The 15,843-nt window shown below is 42.2% G+C and overlaps 1 protein-coding gene across 2 annotated transcripts; it reads right to left on the bottom strand.

The window, feature by feature from the left end:
- Window positions 1-3,037: 3,037 nt before the first annotated feature.
- On the bottom strand, window positions 3,038-15,843 carry LOC124038525 (thyrotroph embryonic factor-like). 2 transcript variants are annotated; one of them, XM_046354529.1, is made up of 5 exons: window positions 15,577-15,843; window positions 6,801-7,175; window positions 6,024-6,244; window positions 5,453-5,664; window positions 3,038-5,213 (listed from the first exon to the last, which is right to left on the bottom strand). In XM_046354529.1, the coding sequence occupies exons 1-5, from the start codon at window positions 15,653-15,655 to the stop codon at window positions 5,192-5,194; spliced, it is 909 nt and encodes a 302-aa protein (XP_046210485.1). In that variant the 5' UTR covers window positions 15,656-15,843; the 3' UTR covers window positions 3,038-5,191. The 2 variants fall into 2 exon arrangements, with proteins under 2 accessions (XP_046210485.1, XP_046210484.1); XM_046354528.1 differs by lacking the exon at window positions 15,577-15,843 and adding an exon at window positions 7,903-8,231.

The following is a 15,843-nucleotide window of genomic DNA, read 5'->3' as shown; positions in this document are numbered from 1 at the left end:
TGGTTGAGGGATAACTAAAGGTAGACAGTAGCCAAACTAACGGGACTTTAGCGAAACTGAAGGGACTGTGAGGGGAAGTTAGGCAGTAGTGGGGGAAAAGTACCCAGTTGTTATACTTGAGTAAGAGTAAAGATACCTTTAAAAAGTGAAAGTCACCCAGTAAATACTAGAGTGAAAGTCTAAAAGTATTTGGTTTTAAATATACTTAAGTATCAAAAGTGTAAATAATTTCAAATTCCTTATTTAGCAAAACAGCACCATTTTCTGTGTTTTTTGTTTTGTTACAGAGACCCAGCAACACGATCCAACACAACACATTTACAAACGAATCATTTGTATTTAGTGAGTCCGTCAGATCAGAGGCAGTAGGGGTGTTCTCTTGAGAAGTGCATGAATTTCAGTGTTCCTGTCCTGCTAAGCATTCAAAATGTAACGAGTACTTTTGGGTGTTAGGGAAAATGAATGGGGTAAAAAGTACATTATTTTCTTTAGGAATGTAGTGAAGTAAAAGTAGACAAAAAATATAGGTAGTAAAGTAAAGAACAGATACCCCCAAAAACGACTTGAGTAGTACTTTACACCACTGAAGTTAGGATGTCTTCAAATGTAGTTGTATGGTTTGTAAATGGCTTTAAGCTATATCACCGCCATCTAGTGGCCACAAATGAATGACACAAGATGTGATTCAGGACTCCAGCACTGCGGGTCACGGTAAATCACAATTTTAACCTTTATGCTTTTTTTCAACACAAAATAAGAACATTGACTTCTTCAAAACGGAGATGGCCTCAATGGCAAGTATGGGTAACTGCATTCGTGGAGTATTGCTGCGTTCAAAACAACTCAAGAAAAAAAACGAGCTGACTGGAGGAAAAAATAGGTTTTGAACGGTCATTCAACTCGGAACTCGGAAGGTCAGGTACTTGGGTCTATTTCTAGAGCTCTAACATTCTAACCTAAGATGACTGACGTCATGATTTGAACTTTTTTCTACAAGTTCACAGTTAACTTAAAAGCACCATGTGGCCTCCTGAGTGGCGCAGCGGTCTAGATAAAAGCACTATGTGTCTAAAAGTGGGCATTGCGAAATAAGTGGGAGGGTCAACATATGGAAACAACAGCAAATTGGGCAGATTGGTTGCAACGCAATTTAATAAAATAAAATTGTATTCGTTGCGTACACAGTTTAGCGGGTGCAGCGAAATGCTCATGTTCCCAGTTCCTATCAATCAAAGCAGTAAATGTCCACAAGCACACAATAAATCCTAAATGTGAAAGAGAGTGACCCGGCTTTAAGTATTTTACTGGTTTGTGACTAACTGACACCGCCCCCGGTTAGAGGGGCATAAAGCAGTCCAAGAGTTAATACACCCAGGAACTTTATTCAATCACAGTAGAAGATGAACATGGGATGCAAAGTGGGAGAGATAGTGGAATAGTAGTGGTTCTGTAACAGGAGAAACAGAGTCATAATCCAGTCCAATGTACACAATACTATAACTGAGAGTACAAGTAGAGCAACAAGGCTATTAACAAGAGAAGGACTGTATGCAAATGTATATGCTACCTGCAGAGTAGAGTACCCAGTGGTAGCTGGCTGGTGAATGAGGGGCAGAGTACTGGGTGGAGGCCATCTAGCAGTGGCTGTTGAACAGTTTGATGGCCTAGGGATAGAAGCTGGGTATCAGTCTCTCGTTCCCAGCTTTGATGCACCTGTACTGTCTCCGCCTTCTAGATGGTAGTGGGGTTAACAGACCGTGGCTCGGGTTGCTGAGGTTCTTGATGATCTTCTTGGCCTTCTTCTGACACCGGGTGCTGTTGATATCCTGGAGGGCAGGCAGTGTGCCCCCAATGGTGTTTTGGGCTCTGGAGAGCCCTGAAGTTGTGCATGGTGCAGCCCGACAGGATGCTCTCAATTGTGCATCTGTAGAAGTTTGTGAGGGACTTTGGGGCTGCTTGCGGTTTTCTTGTAGCATTTTAGCTAAACTGTTTAGGATTATTAACATGGGAGGTTAGGAGAAGAGTTAGGGTTAGGCTTAGCTAAAATGCTATGAGGAAGTAACAAAACAGACTCGAGTATCAACCAATCTGTCCAATTAGCTATTATGTTTCCATACCCCCACGTATGTTGTTCCTCCCCATTATTTTGCAACACCACTTTCAGAAACATTACACATATGCAGTTATTTATGACTCCTCTATAGTCCTGCCTATGCTATCAGACACCATAATGAGACAAATATAAAGATGAGTCCTCTAACTAACACTATGGTTGGTCCCATGCATAACCTCATGGACTACCCACTGGGCAGATGTCCGTTCAATGTCTAGTTAAGATTTAAACCTTTTGTTGAGTTAAATTCAGTGTTTCGTGGTTTCTCCCAGTCTCAGAGAGACTTATACAACAGTGACTGAATGTGTTACAAAAAAAGTTAAATGCCATAAATGCCCTAATGTTGACTTTTTGCAAGTCCAATCAGTTTGCCATGTTGATTCAACGTCACAATGATGTTTTTGGTGTGGAAATGACATGGAAATAATATTGATTCAACCAGGTAAAACATCATGTTTCATGGATCAATTGTGACTGACTGACTTACAATAAGTAGTTATTTATGATGCAAGGTTCGTTGTAGATCTGTCAGTCGATAGTCGGCTGCAATTTCAATCAAGCCCTATTACTTGCTGGTCTTGGCCAGTTCCTCATCATTTCTTCCTCCCTATCTCCCCCAACAGATGGCATCGTTTCAGAGGCTTATACAACAGTGACTGAATGCATTACACAACACCTGGCATGGACAGAAGTTTCTTTTAAGGCCAAGTAAAATGCCAAAAAGAGCCAATGGATAAACTCTGTCCTGAAAGGCTATTCATGGTGTGTTCCTTTGTCTGGCTGGTTTCTTCTAAAGACTCATGTCTGTCAGCTTTTACCCAGTGCCTCATGAAAGTAGATAGTACTGCAGCGAGACAGGGTGTCATATTACACTTAAAACACAGACATGTAATTTAGCCACAAAACAACACCTTCACTGTGCGCTCAGTTTTCAACAATGCTTTATTCATATACAGGGCATATGTTATCCACACATAAAATGCCACAATTTGTATACAACGTTAAAAAAAAAGATTAGATCATTCTCCAACAGTTCTAAAAAAATTCCTTGCACCAGTTGTATAACATATGTGCACATTTTCTTAAAATGTTGTAGCATACTTTTTTCCCAAAAAATATTGAACATGTCAGGAAGTGTGCTAATGTTTAGCGGTAACCCAATCAAGTCAGTGTTTTACTGACATTGTTTACTGGTTTATGGAAATCAAGATATTATCTTATCTTTTATAAAACTTACATCGTCTACCAGCTTTTCCAAATCAAAATCTTGGAACGCTTTCCTACATTATTAATGAAAGCCCGAATGATGCTACACATCATTTTGTGCAGATATCAGCTTTGAGCACTGATCTAGAGTTATAGTGGATTATAACAGCCAACAGAATTAATATAGAAGAGCAGAAAGTACTGGTTATTTAAGCCAGGGTAATAATGACTTTAGTTGGAAACTGACCCTAGAGAAGTCTAAAGACTGGAAGACCTCTAACACACAAAGGGTTGTCTTAACTTGTCCAGATTTAGCAAACAACCAATAAATGAATCTTTCCATTTGAATGAGGTTCTCATCTGTTAACACACACAAAACAAACTATCAAATATCTTTACAAAAATAAAACCCAGACTACTTTCCAAAAGGTAAATCTTCAAAGAATTTCCCAAACATGAGCTGGAAGCACTGTATTCACCTATTTTCCTCATATTACATCAGCAGGTATTAGGAACGTGACAAGTGGGCTTAGTAACACGGAAACACACAGGCCAAAGGGCAAAACCCAGGAGACAGAAACCCTGAAAAGAGACTTGAGTTTTGGGGTCTGATATGGTCGTGTAAACAGACACTGGGCATCGCAATGAGTCGGCTGAAGACACTTGGAGGTCCTTTTTGAACTGGTTCTCACAGTTTCAACCCACATCGATGAGTTGAGAAACCTGGCTTTACCAAAAGCTATTTTAAAAACCGTCAACATACACAAACTTAACCAAATTTCAGGCGTAGCCTGTTTACCGGTTTCATATGAGGTAACTAAAATGTATTCTACTCATTGCAGACGGAGCACAAGCACAATAACGTTTCACCTTTTTACATTGAGTGTGGTAACTGTCCATATCTGTATGTCTGTAGAAGATCAAGGTCCCAGAGAAGTTGGATAAACTGCTTTCCAAGCATTCCAAAGTAGTAAACAGGAGCAAGGTTGGAGTTTTACTTTTGGTTGAACACATACTCTAACTGCAGAAAACTCATAAATTGCACAGTTATGTCATAGATACTGTAAGTCAACTGGTTTATAATGTTTTTGTATCGAGTTATACTTAGAACTAAGGAAAAAGTCTGGAAAATATAGCTCTGCTACTATTTACATTTTTTGTGGGTTGTATACTGTACACCACTTTTCGAAGCATTTCTTAATAAAAACCACAAAACACAGAACCTGAAGAGTGAATCAATTTCCTTGAAATGACAAGGATCCAAGAGCAGTGGACAATAGACTGAAGACAGAGAGACTTTGAAATATTACAAATCATTATATACAGTTTGGAGCAAGTTTTAACATGTAATTGTACAGGAAGAGATTTGTATTGAAGGTCTTCCTAATATGGTTTTAAAACTACTACCAAGCAGTAATAGTCCCCTGATTAACTTGAGTTATTGTATTTGAAGGTTATTTATGCATTTTATTTCGCTGTTTTTCTTTTGCAGGGGAAGTCCCATTGAGACCAAAGTTCACAGTAAAAGTATAAGCCATGCTAGTTTAGACTAAAACCCTAAAAGATAAAAATCCTTTTCAGTTTACTAAGTAAAATATCACCCACCCTCACCCCACCAATTTCAATCCCTCAAAATATGAACACAATTATCTTTTTACTGGCCAATGGTGTACAAAACATGACCAAAAATACACTCATTGTAGTGCATTGAAATAAGCACTTAAATATGAAAATCTACTCACACAAGTTTTAAAAACAAATAAGCAGTGGTCTTCCACATTCCTCCTCCTCCTGTTCTTCTTCATCATCTGATCCATCAATCCATTCGACTCATTTATTCACCGTTTCGCCACAAATAAAATCACTAGTAGCCTACTTGTCTTCCAGTGGTGCACTTGAAAGAAAAGAGAAAAAGTAGATTATTTACCAGGAGAGGAAGAGGATTTAACATGAGGTGAAGAGGGGAGTGTTAACGTTTCATTATCACATGAAGCTCAACAGTGGGTATTCACAACTGATTCCTGACCACAATAAACTAAAGATGTTACTACTTAGTGACCTGACCAAAATGAAGTGACTGGCTGATGCAATCTGTGTGCACCGGCCAGCGGTTGTCTGTGTTTGGTCCCTTACAGCTCTCCGAATTTGGCCGCGTATTGGGCCACGACATTCTTGCTGCGGGCAAAGTCCTTCCGTAGCTCGCCCACTTCCTGTCGTAGCGCCGTGTTCTCGCGCTCCAGGAATGCCGCCCGCACTGTGATCTGGTTCTCCTTGAGTCGTCGCGCGTCCCGCGAACGCTTCGCTGCCACATTGTTCTTCTTCCTCCTCTGCCAGTACTTTTCATCCTGGTGAGGAGATAGGGGTGTAGAGGGAGAAAGAGCAGAGAGTACCAGGAGAAAGAGAACAAGGTTTTTATTGAAAGCGATCTTGATGCTGCGAGCATGCTTTCAATTCAATGTCGCTGCTAAGTTATTGAAAGCGTCCTTGAAAAGGCAAACTCTTGTTTTCCCTCACTGGTGATAAATAATTTAAAGTGACCTTCAAAATGGCTGAATGCTCTATGAACTAACCGATGGTACTGTAATACAAAATTAAATATATTTTTTATTTTTATAAACAATTCCTCTTCTTGGAATTAGAAAAAGCTGTGTACACCTACCTACATACCAAACCCACATTTCCAGCCTCCATGTCTCTGATTTACCTTAGAATCCTCAGGTACATACACCTTCTTGGCCTTCTTGATCATCGGTTGAGGTTTGAGTTCCTCCTCTGAGAACTTGTGTTTGCGTGGGTTGAACAGCGCTCCTCCAGGAACACTGGACAGGACCAGGTCGGTAGGATCTGGGTCAAAGTTCACGTCCACCTCAATCTCCTCTGGGTCGGTGGGTTCAGGGGTCAGCCTGTCCTTGTCTGTCACCACCTCTGTGGGGAGACACAGGTGACCAAGCATTAGGGTTCAAGTATACCGTTTGGGTTCATGTGAAAATGCTACTATCAGTTTTACGGGTTGGTAAATAAATGCTCCTGGTGTAAATGAGGCATTCTTTTATGTGAGACTGCAAGTAATGTAAGTCCTGTTCTAGAACCATATATTTGGCTATATCCTGAACTGGAGTAGATTAGAATAAATCCAGTGACTCAAATTGGCAAATTAAAGACTTCTACATTTGATAAGGATGGCCTTCACGGAGCCCAGCCCACATCTGTTGGTCAGCATAGCTACGATCTATTTTCTCTACCATCTACGGCAGCAACAGTGTTTCCCTGTACATGTGTCGTGTGTCATTGGTGCTCAGATTATCTGACTGTCTATAGCAGAACCGAGAACAATTTACTTGGTTTACTTTGATCTTTATTGCATTTTTTCTCACTTTTTGTATTACTTACACATTATACCATGTAACTACCAGTGTAACAACACTATCAGACTAATATATAAATGCATAAGGCCCTAAAGGTCCTACAGATGTCAGCCTACCTGTCTCATCTGCGATATCAATACTGTTGAGAGTGATCGTGACCCCTTCTTCCTCACACTGATCCAGCTCCAGGATGGGCAGCAGGGAAATGGGGGCGGCTGGGGCTCTCTTGGGCTTGGCTGCCATGGTGGTGGGCATCTCTGTCTTCCCTGCATTCTCCATGTTGAGAGCATCGTCCAGGGATGAGGGTGAGGTGGAGATGCCGTTCTCCATGAGGAACTCCTCCAGGTCCATGTACTCCAGGTGGAACGTCTCCCCATTGTACGGGATGGTCTTATCCCAGATGGCAGGGGTCAGGGCGGCCGACGGACCCATCCCACTCCCTCCTTCAAGGTCCACATTGTCCCCCATAAGCAGCTTCTCCTTGTCATTGTCTGTGGCAGTAAAACAGAAAAGCAATGGTTAATTTTATGAGTTTTGGCAGGGAGGATAAAACAAATGGAGGAGAAGACAATCATTGGAAAAGGGTTTATGGTCATTCAGTAGATTGTAAATGGCCCAGGACACACAAACATGCATAAATAAATAAAGTGGTCCATGTGACAATCTAGCCCACACGTTTGATCATGCAGGCTTCATGTTTCAAACAATGGAGGAGATATGATGAAATACTACATCAGAATTTGGTAGAAAAGTGGACCTTGACACTAGGAGACATAAAAATGTGACCTACTAATAGTGGTTCTAGTAAAGTTACAGAGTTGTGATGAGGTTTAGAGAGGAGTTTACTGTCAACTAGCCTTATGCTATTTTTAGTGCTACATTGATATGGCTTACTCCATTGTTGTTGGCGCTTGCAAGAAAGGCATTTCACTGTACTTGACATTAAAAATGGTGTGCTGTCTGCGAACCCCAGAATTTAAGTGTAGCTACCCAATTTTAGTTTAAATTCAGATGAAGGGATAACTTCATTCTTATAGATAATAACACTATAAAAACAACAGACAGAAAGGGTGTGATTCTGTGTACCAATTTCCTGCATTGCATACGTTGTATTCGCATTCGGCTTTCTCCGGCACAATTCGGCCTCTTGTCAGTTATTTTCCTAGAACAAACGATGCGTTCAAACCCCACACAGAGAAGCATCTAGAGTAGACTTACCATCGTCGCCCTCGAATAAATTCGGTGGGGGCATTTCCATTATTTTCTTCAATACCACGGGAAAAGCACCTGGTGACCCCATGAAGGTTTCCAGTGTGGTGGTGATCGGCTCTCCTGACATTTTTTTACGGCAATTACGCAAAAACAAATTTTAAGATAGGCTCCTTCAACAATGAAGCATAGGCGAATGTAACAGAATATCCTCTCCGTAAAACAAAAGTATCCGTTAGTGAAACTGCAATTTGGCTAAATGTTACAATGTAACAGCGAACGATACGACGTTAGACTACCTCTTCAGAGTATGAACTGACTCTACAAATAACGCAACAAAAAACGTTGTTGGACAACAGAAACCACACCTCCAGAGTAGAAAATATACAATAGCCCTGTTCTGATTGGTGTTTTTCTTTTCTACCATTATGAATATTAACATTCTCGGAGCAACGTAGGCAAGGTGTGATATACCATTGGTAGACCGAATTATATATCTGTTGTAAACTCTGCATAAATTAGAGGAAAACGTGTTGGGAGGATGGAACAACCTCAATGATATATATATCCATACTTTATACTTAGGAAAGCAAATGTTGGTACAGTTGGTGTGTAGTGACAGTACCTTACGCATGCAGTGTCAAAATGTACTTTGACAATTGCCCCAATTTCTCTAGGAACAAATGTGTTTTTAGGCCTATTTATTTGACCAGCTATTCTGGGAATCAAACAATAATCTATAGGTAGTATGACTCCTTTGTGAGAAAATAACATTTGTTTTATTGTCTAGCCTATGCCATATAAAATAGCAATTGTGTGTCACAAATTGCCCGGTTTCCCAAAATCATTTAAAGCCTAAAATAAAAGGAAACCGAGCCCTGGTTCATTCGCTTCGTTCTCACATGGCAACACGTGCCATCATCGTATGCTAAAATAAAACACGGAGAACCAATGAAGACTGCGCAGTGATCGCCTACTATTCAAATTGAGTACAAGTGAAGGACCGGTCTGCTCTGCTGCATTGCCAGGGGGAGGTGCGGAGCTATGCGATTTGAGACAGGTGTCGCAATTTTACTGGCATTTTACCTTGACACATTTTTTCAGTCACTGTATTTATGGACATATCTCCGTACGATATTGTGCCAGTCACTCACATTAAGCATGATACTTTACTATACACACACGACACTTATTTAGACACTAAACAGCCTACATATATTCAGACATGGGCTAGTCCATACGGCTGCGCACAATTGGCCCAGTCGTCCGGGTTTGGCTGATGTTGGCCCATCATAGTAAATAAGAATTTGATCTTAACTGACTTGCCTAGTTAAATAAAGGTTAAATTAAAAAATGTATATGCATATACACCAGTGGAGGCTGCTGTGGGGAGGATGACTCATAATAATGGCCAGAATGGAGCAAATGGAATGGCATCAAACACATGGTTTTAATGTGTTTGAAACCATTCCATTTATTCCATTATACTCAATTCCAGCCATTATTATGCCCAATAATATTTTTTCCATGTTTTGTCCTGCTACCATGTTGTTCTGCTGCCATGTGATGCTACCATGTTGTTGCCATGTTGTGTTGCTACCATGCTGCGTTGCCATGTGTTGCTATGTGGTTGTCTTAGGTCTCTATTTATGTAGCCTTGGTGTCTTGTCCAGATGTGTGTTTTATCCTATATTTTAATTTTCTTTATTTTTTAATTGTTCTGCAACTGACTTGCCTCGCTAAATACAGGTTAAATAAAACATTCATTATGAGCCTTCCTCCCCTCAGCCCCTCAGTCTCCACTGATATACACCATGAAAACCAAATGCACAAGCCCTTACTAAAAACATTATTCTAAATTGCGAGTTGTCAAACATTTGTTTTCAAACTGATCAAGCAAAGGCAAGGACAGTATTCATGTATTGTAGTTGTTTTTAAGAGTAGAGTTAGCTGTACTGTCAGTATAGTATAGCTCTTCCCACCAGCCTCCTCTGACACAGAACTAGTCCAGCATCCACACCACAGCACAAGAAGAGAAAACAGATGCTGTCCACTGCTATGTCTTTATGACACCTTCATGAATCCTTTACAAGGCATTCATAGATGCTTCACAAATTATTGAAAAGCTGTTAATAGTCCTAATATACAGTATAAAATGACGCCGGAGAGGACGGCTGACGTTTTACATGCTCCTAACCAATTGTGCTATTTTGTTAGGTTTTTTTTGCGTTGCTCGTAACTTATTTTGTACATAATGTTGCTGCTACCATCTCTTATGACCGAAAATAACTTCTGGACATCAGTGATTACTCACCACGAACTGGAAGGATATACTGCTCTCTTGGGAACAGGCTCAAATCCGCGTCATTTGCATGATGAAAAGACGGAGGAAAAGAGGACGCAGATCAGGCTGCCTTCTGAGAATCCATAGGCAAGCGAGTAAACTCCCACTGCCATCCTCCCTAATTGCTAACATGCTAACATGGAAAATAAAATTGATGACCTACGATTAATGATTATTCTACCAACGGAGCATTAAGAACTGTAATATCTTATGTTTCACCAAGTCATGGCTGAATGACGACACGGCTAATATAGAGCTGGCAGGATTTTCCTTGCACCGGCAGAACAGAGAAGCTACGTCTGGTAAGACGAGGGGTGGGGGTGTGTGTCTTTTTGTAAATAACAGCTGGTGCGCAATGTCTAATATTAAAGAATTCTCGAGGTATTGCTTGCCTGAGGTAGGAGTACCTTATGATAAGCTGTAGACCACACCATCTACCTAGAGAGTTCTCATCTATATTTTTCATAGCCGTCTATTTACCTCCACTAAGACCACACTCAACTAACTCTATAAGGCCATAAGCAAACCAGAAAATGCTCATCCAGAAGCAGCGCCCCTAGTAGCCGGGGACTTTAATGCAGGGAAACTTAAATCAGTTTTACCACATTTTTACCAGCATGTCACATGTGCAACCAGAGGGAAAAAACTCTAGACCACCTTTACTCCACACACAGAGATGCATACAAAGCTCTCCCCCGCCCTCCATTTGGCAAATCTGACCATAATTCTATCCTCCTGATTCCTGCTTACAAGCTAAACCTAAAGCAGGAAGTACCAGTGAATTGCTCAATATGGAAGTGGTCAGATGACGCAGATGTTAGGCTATAGGAATGTTTTGCTAGCACAGACTGGAATATGTTCCAGGATTCCTACGACAGCATTGACTCATCCAAAGGCACTGAGGAGTATACCAGATGGATTACCTGGACGTGTACTCAAAGCATGCGCAGACCATCTGGCAAGTGTCTTCACTGATATTTTCAACCTCTCTCTGACTGAGTCTGTAAAACCTACATGTTTCAAGCAGACCACCATAGTCCCTGTGCCTAAGGAAGCAAAGTTAACCTGCCTAAATGATTACCGCCCTCGGAGCACTCACGTAGGAAAGCCACGAAATGCTTTGAAAGGCTGATCATGGCTCACATCAACAGCATCCTCCCAGAAACCCCAGACCCACTCCAATTCGCATTCCGCCCCAACAGCTCCACAGATGATGCAATCTCCATTGCACTCCAAACAGCCCTTTCCCACCTGGACAAAAGGAAAACCTATGTGAGAATGCTGTTCATTGACTACAGCTCTGCGTTCAACACCATAGTACCCATGAAGTTCATCACTAAGCTAAGGACCCTTGGACTAAACACCTCCCTCTGCAACTGGATCCTGGACTTCCTGATGGGCCGCCCCCAGGTAGTAAGGGTAGGCAACAATGCGTCTGCCACACTGATCCTTATCACTCAGGGGTGTGTGCTTAGTCCCCTCCTGTACTCCCCGTTCACCCACGACCGCATTGGGCAAACACAACTCGAACACCACCATTAAGTTTGCTGATGACACAACAGTGGTAGGCCTGATCACCGACAATGATGAGACAGCCTATAGTGAGGAAGTCAGAGAACTGGCAGTGTGGTGCCAGCACAACAACCTCTCTCTCAATGTGAGCAAGACAAAGGAGCTAATTGTGGACTACAGGAAAAGAGGGGCCAAACAGGCCCCCATTAACATCAACAGGACTGTAGTGGAGTGGGTCGAGAGTTTCAAGTTCCTTGGTGTCCATATCATCAACAAACTATCATGGTCCAAACACACCAAGACAAGAAGGCACAACAAAACCTTTTCCCCCTCAGGAGACTGAAAAGATTTGGCAATGGTCCTCAGATCCTCAAAAAGTTCTACAGATGCACCATTGAGAGCATCCTGACCGGTTGCATCACCACCTGGTATTGCAACTGCTCGGCATCTGACTAGGGTGCTACAGAGGGTGGTGCGTACGGCCCAGTACATCACTGGGGCCAGGCTTCCAGGCTTCCTGCCACCCAGGACCTAAATAATAGGCTGTGTCAAAGGAAAGCCCATAAAAAGTTCAGAGACTCCAGTCACCAAAGTCATAGACTGTTTTCTCTGCTACCGCGCGGCAAGCCTAGGACCAAAAGGCTACCGGAGCGCCAAGTCTAGGACCAAAAGGCTTCTTAACAGCTTCTACCCCCAAGCCATAAGACTGCTGAACAACTAAACTAATCAAATGGCCACCCAGATTATTTACATTTGTAAACTCACGTCCCTTTTTCAGGACCCTGTCTTTCAAAGATAATTTGTAAAAATCCTAAAAACTTCACAGATCTTCATTGTAAAGGGTTTAAAACACTGTTTCTCGTGCTTGTTCAATGAACCATAAACAATTAATGAACATGCACCTGTGGAATGGTCGTTAAGAGACTACACTTAAAGTCACAGTTATGAAAACTTAGGACACTAAAGAGGCCTTTCTACTGACTCTGAAAAACACCAAAAGAAAGATGCCCAGGGTCCCTGTTCATCTGTGTGAACGTGCCTTAAGCATGCTGCAATGAGACATGAGGATTGCAGATGGGGCCAATAAATTGCCATGTCCGTACTGTGAGACGTCTAAGAGAGCGCTACAAGGAGACAGGACGGACAGCTGATCGTCCTCGCAGTGGCAGACCATGTGTAACAGCACCTGCACAGGATTGGTACATCCGAACATCACACCTGCGAGACAGGTACAGGATGGCAACAACAACTGCCAGAGTTACACCAGGAACGCACAATCCCTCCATCAGTGCTCAGACTATCCACAATAGGCTGAGACAGGCTGGACTGAGGGCTTGTAAGCCTGTTGTAAGGCAGGTCCTCACCAGACATCACCGGCAACAACGTCGGCTATGGGCACAAACCCACTGCCGCTGGACCAGACAGGACTGGCAAAAAGTGCTCTTCACTGACAAGTCGCAGTTTTGTCTCACCAGTGGTGATGGTCAGATTTGCGTTTATCGTCAAAGGATGAGTGTTACACCGAGGCCTGTACTCCGGAGCGGGATCAATTTGGAGGTGGAGGGTCCGTCATGGTCTGGGGTGGTGTGTCACAGCATCATCGGACTGTGCTCGTGGTCATTGCTGGCAACCTTAACGCTGTGTGTTCCAGGGAAGACATCCTCCTCCCTCATGTGGTACCCTTCCTGCAGGCTCATCCTGACATGACCCTCCAGCATGACAATGCCACCAGCCATACTGCTCGTTCTGTGCGTGACTTCCTGCAAGACAGGAATGTCAGTGTTCTGCTATGGCCAGCGAAGAGCCCAGATCTCAATCCCATTGAGCACGTCTGGGACCTGTTGGATTGGGGGGTGAGGGCTAGGGCCATTCCCCCCCAGAAATGTTTGTGAACTTGCAGATGCCTTGGTGGAAGAGTGGGTAACATCTCACAGCAAGAACTGGCAAATCTGGGGCAGTCCATGAGGAGATGCACTGCAGTACTTAATGCAGATGGTGGCCACACCAGGTACTGACTGTTACTTTTGATTTTGACCCACCTTTTGTTCAGGGACACATTATTCCATTTCTATTAGTCACATGTCTTTGGAACTTGTTCAGTTTATGTCTCAGTTATTGAATCTTGTTATGTTCATACAAATATTTACAACAACGTAAAAAATATTTATCGCTAGACAACCATTTTCAGGTCTTGCCATAGATTTTCAAACAGATTTAATTCAAAACTGTAAATCGGCCACTCAGGAACATAACCTGTCTTCTTGGTAAACAACTCCAATGTAGATTTGGCCTCCTGTTTTCGATCATTGTCCAGCTGAAAGGGGAATTAATCTCAAAGTGTCTGGTGAAAAACAGATTGAACCAGGTTTTCCTCCAGGATTTTGAATGTATTTAGCTCCGTCCCGTGTATTTTTTATCCTAAAAAAACTCCCCAGTCCTTAACGACTACAAGCATACACATAAATTGATGCAGCCACCATTATGCTTGAAAATATGGAGTGCTACTCAGTAATGTGTTGAATTGACAAAAAGTAAATTGCCTTGCCACATTTTTTTTGCAGTATTACTTTAGTGCCTTGTTGCAAACAGGATGCATGTTTTGGAAAATACATATCCCATCTCGCACTGCCTGGCAGTTGAGCTGTTTGCAATGAATTAAGTACGGATAGATTCATTTTTGGAGGCGCTGCGCGCAGTTAGCTATTTAGTTGACAACTGTGGCTAGCCAAAAATGAATCATTTTGAAAGTTGGATAATCTTATAATTTGAGGCTTTAAATGAATAAATTATGCTTTTGAACATTCAAAGCAACTGGGAAACGTCCATGGTAGATATTGTTGTCACCTTAGCTTATATAACTTCTCAGTGATAGAAAGCACGAGCACCACCAATTAGCCTAACACACGTCGTTACTATGACAACTAATGTAACTATGTCAGCAAACGACTGCTATTTGAAAACACACACATCCGACTTGGTGTTTGAACAGTCAGTAGTCCAAAACTGATTTGAGCGTTAAGGCCTGCTGTGTGAACAAGGCTATAGTCAATTGCACAACTTCCGCATTTAACCCAACCCCTCTGAATCAAAGAGGTGCAGGTGCTGCCTTAATCGACATTCACACCAGGGGAGCAGTGGTTTGGTTAACTGCCTTGGTCAAAAGCAGGGTAGATTGTTCCACCTTGCCGGCTCGGGGATTTGAATCAGCAATCTGTCTTTTACTGGCCCAACACTCTAAACCTATAGCCTACCTCGAACCAGCCACCGTTCGGTTACTGGCCCAACACTCTAAACCTATAGCCTACCTCGAACCAGCCACCGTTCGGTTACTGGCCCAACACTCTAAACCTATAGCCTACCTCGAACCAGCCACCGTTCGGTTACTGGCCCAACACTCTAAACCTATAGCCTACCTCGAACCAGCCACCGTTCGGTTACTGGCCCAACACTCTAAACCTATAGCCTACCTCGAACCAGCCACCGTTCGGTTACTGGCCCAACGCCCTTACACACTAGGCTTATCTGAAGTCGTTCCACTGCCGGGTGCCACTGTCAAAATGGCACCCGGATTTTATTGATGTGACGCAATATATAGGATTCGCAGTGAGAAATCACTCCAAAATATTGTATTTATAGTCGAAGAGACTGTTAAGATACATTTATTGAAAACAAACGTACTGTATCAAATGTGTTTTGATTTGCAACATTGTCGCACGTGGATTCAGTTACTACAGCGCTGGGAAAACATTATTCCTGATCATTCAATCACAATGCAATTTATTGACAATTTGCACACAAAAAAATACGATTATTTCGCTTCTTCTTACCGTTGTAATCAAGGGTAGGACTAGTGAAGGGATCCTCAAGCAGAGCTTTGAACATCTCCGGAATCTCAAAATAAGACATATTTCTCGACTTTTCTAAACGCTGGTAAAGATGACCTGGTCTGACTATCAATTAAAAGCTGGAGCAGATATATGAAGGTGACAAGGTTTGTCAACGCTTCCAAGTTCATCAGAAGACAAAAAAATCACATATAGAACGAAATGTTGATGAACTGAGAAAACTGAAACTTTTTTTCACGACTGGTTTGT

The sequence above is a fragment of the Oncorhynchus gorbuscha genome, linkage group LG06 (assembly GCF_021184085.1).
Source record: "Oncorhynchus gorbuscha isolate QuinsamMale2020 ecotype Even-year linkage group LG06, OgorEven_v1.0, whole genome shotgun sequence".
Taxonomy (NCBI): domain Eukaryota; kingdom Metazoa; phylum Chordata; class Actinopteri; order Salmoniformes; family Salmonidae; genus Oncorhynchus; species Oncorhynchus gorbuscha.
The sequence above is the reverse complement of the archived record's forward strand: the minus strand, read 5'-3'. Positions and strand labels throughout refer to the sequence as shown.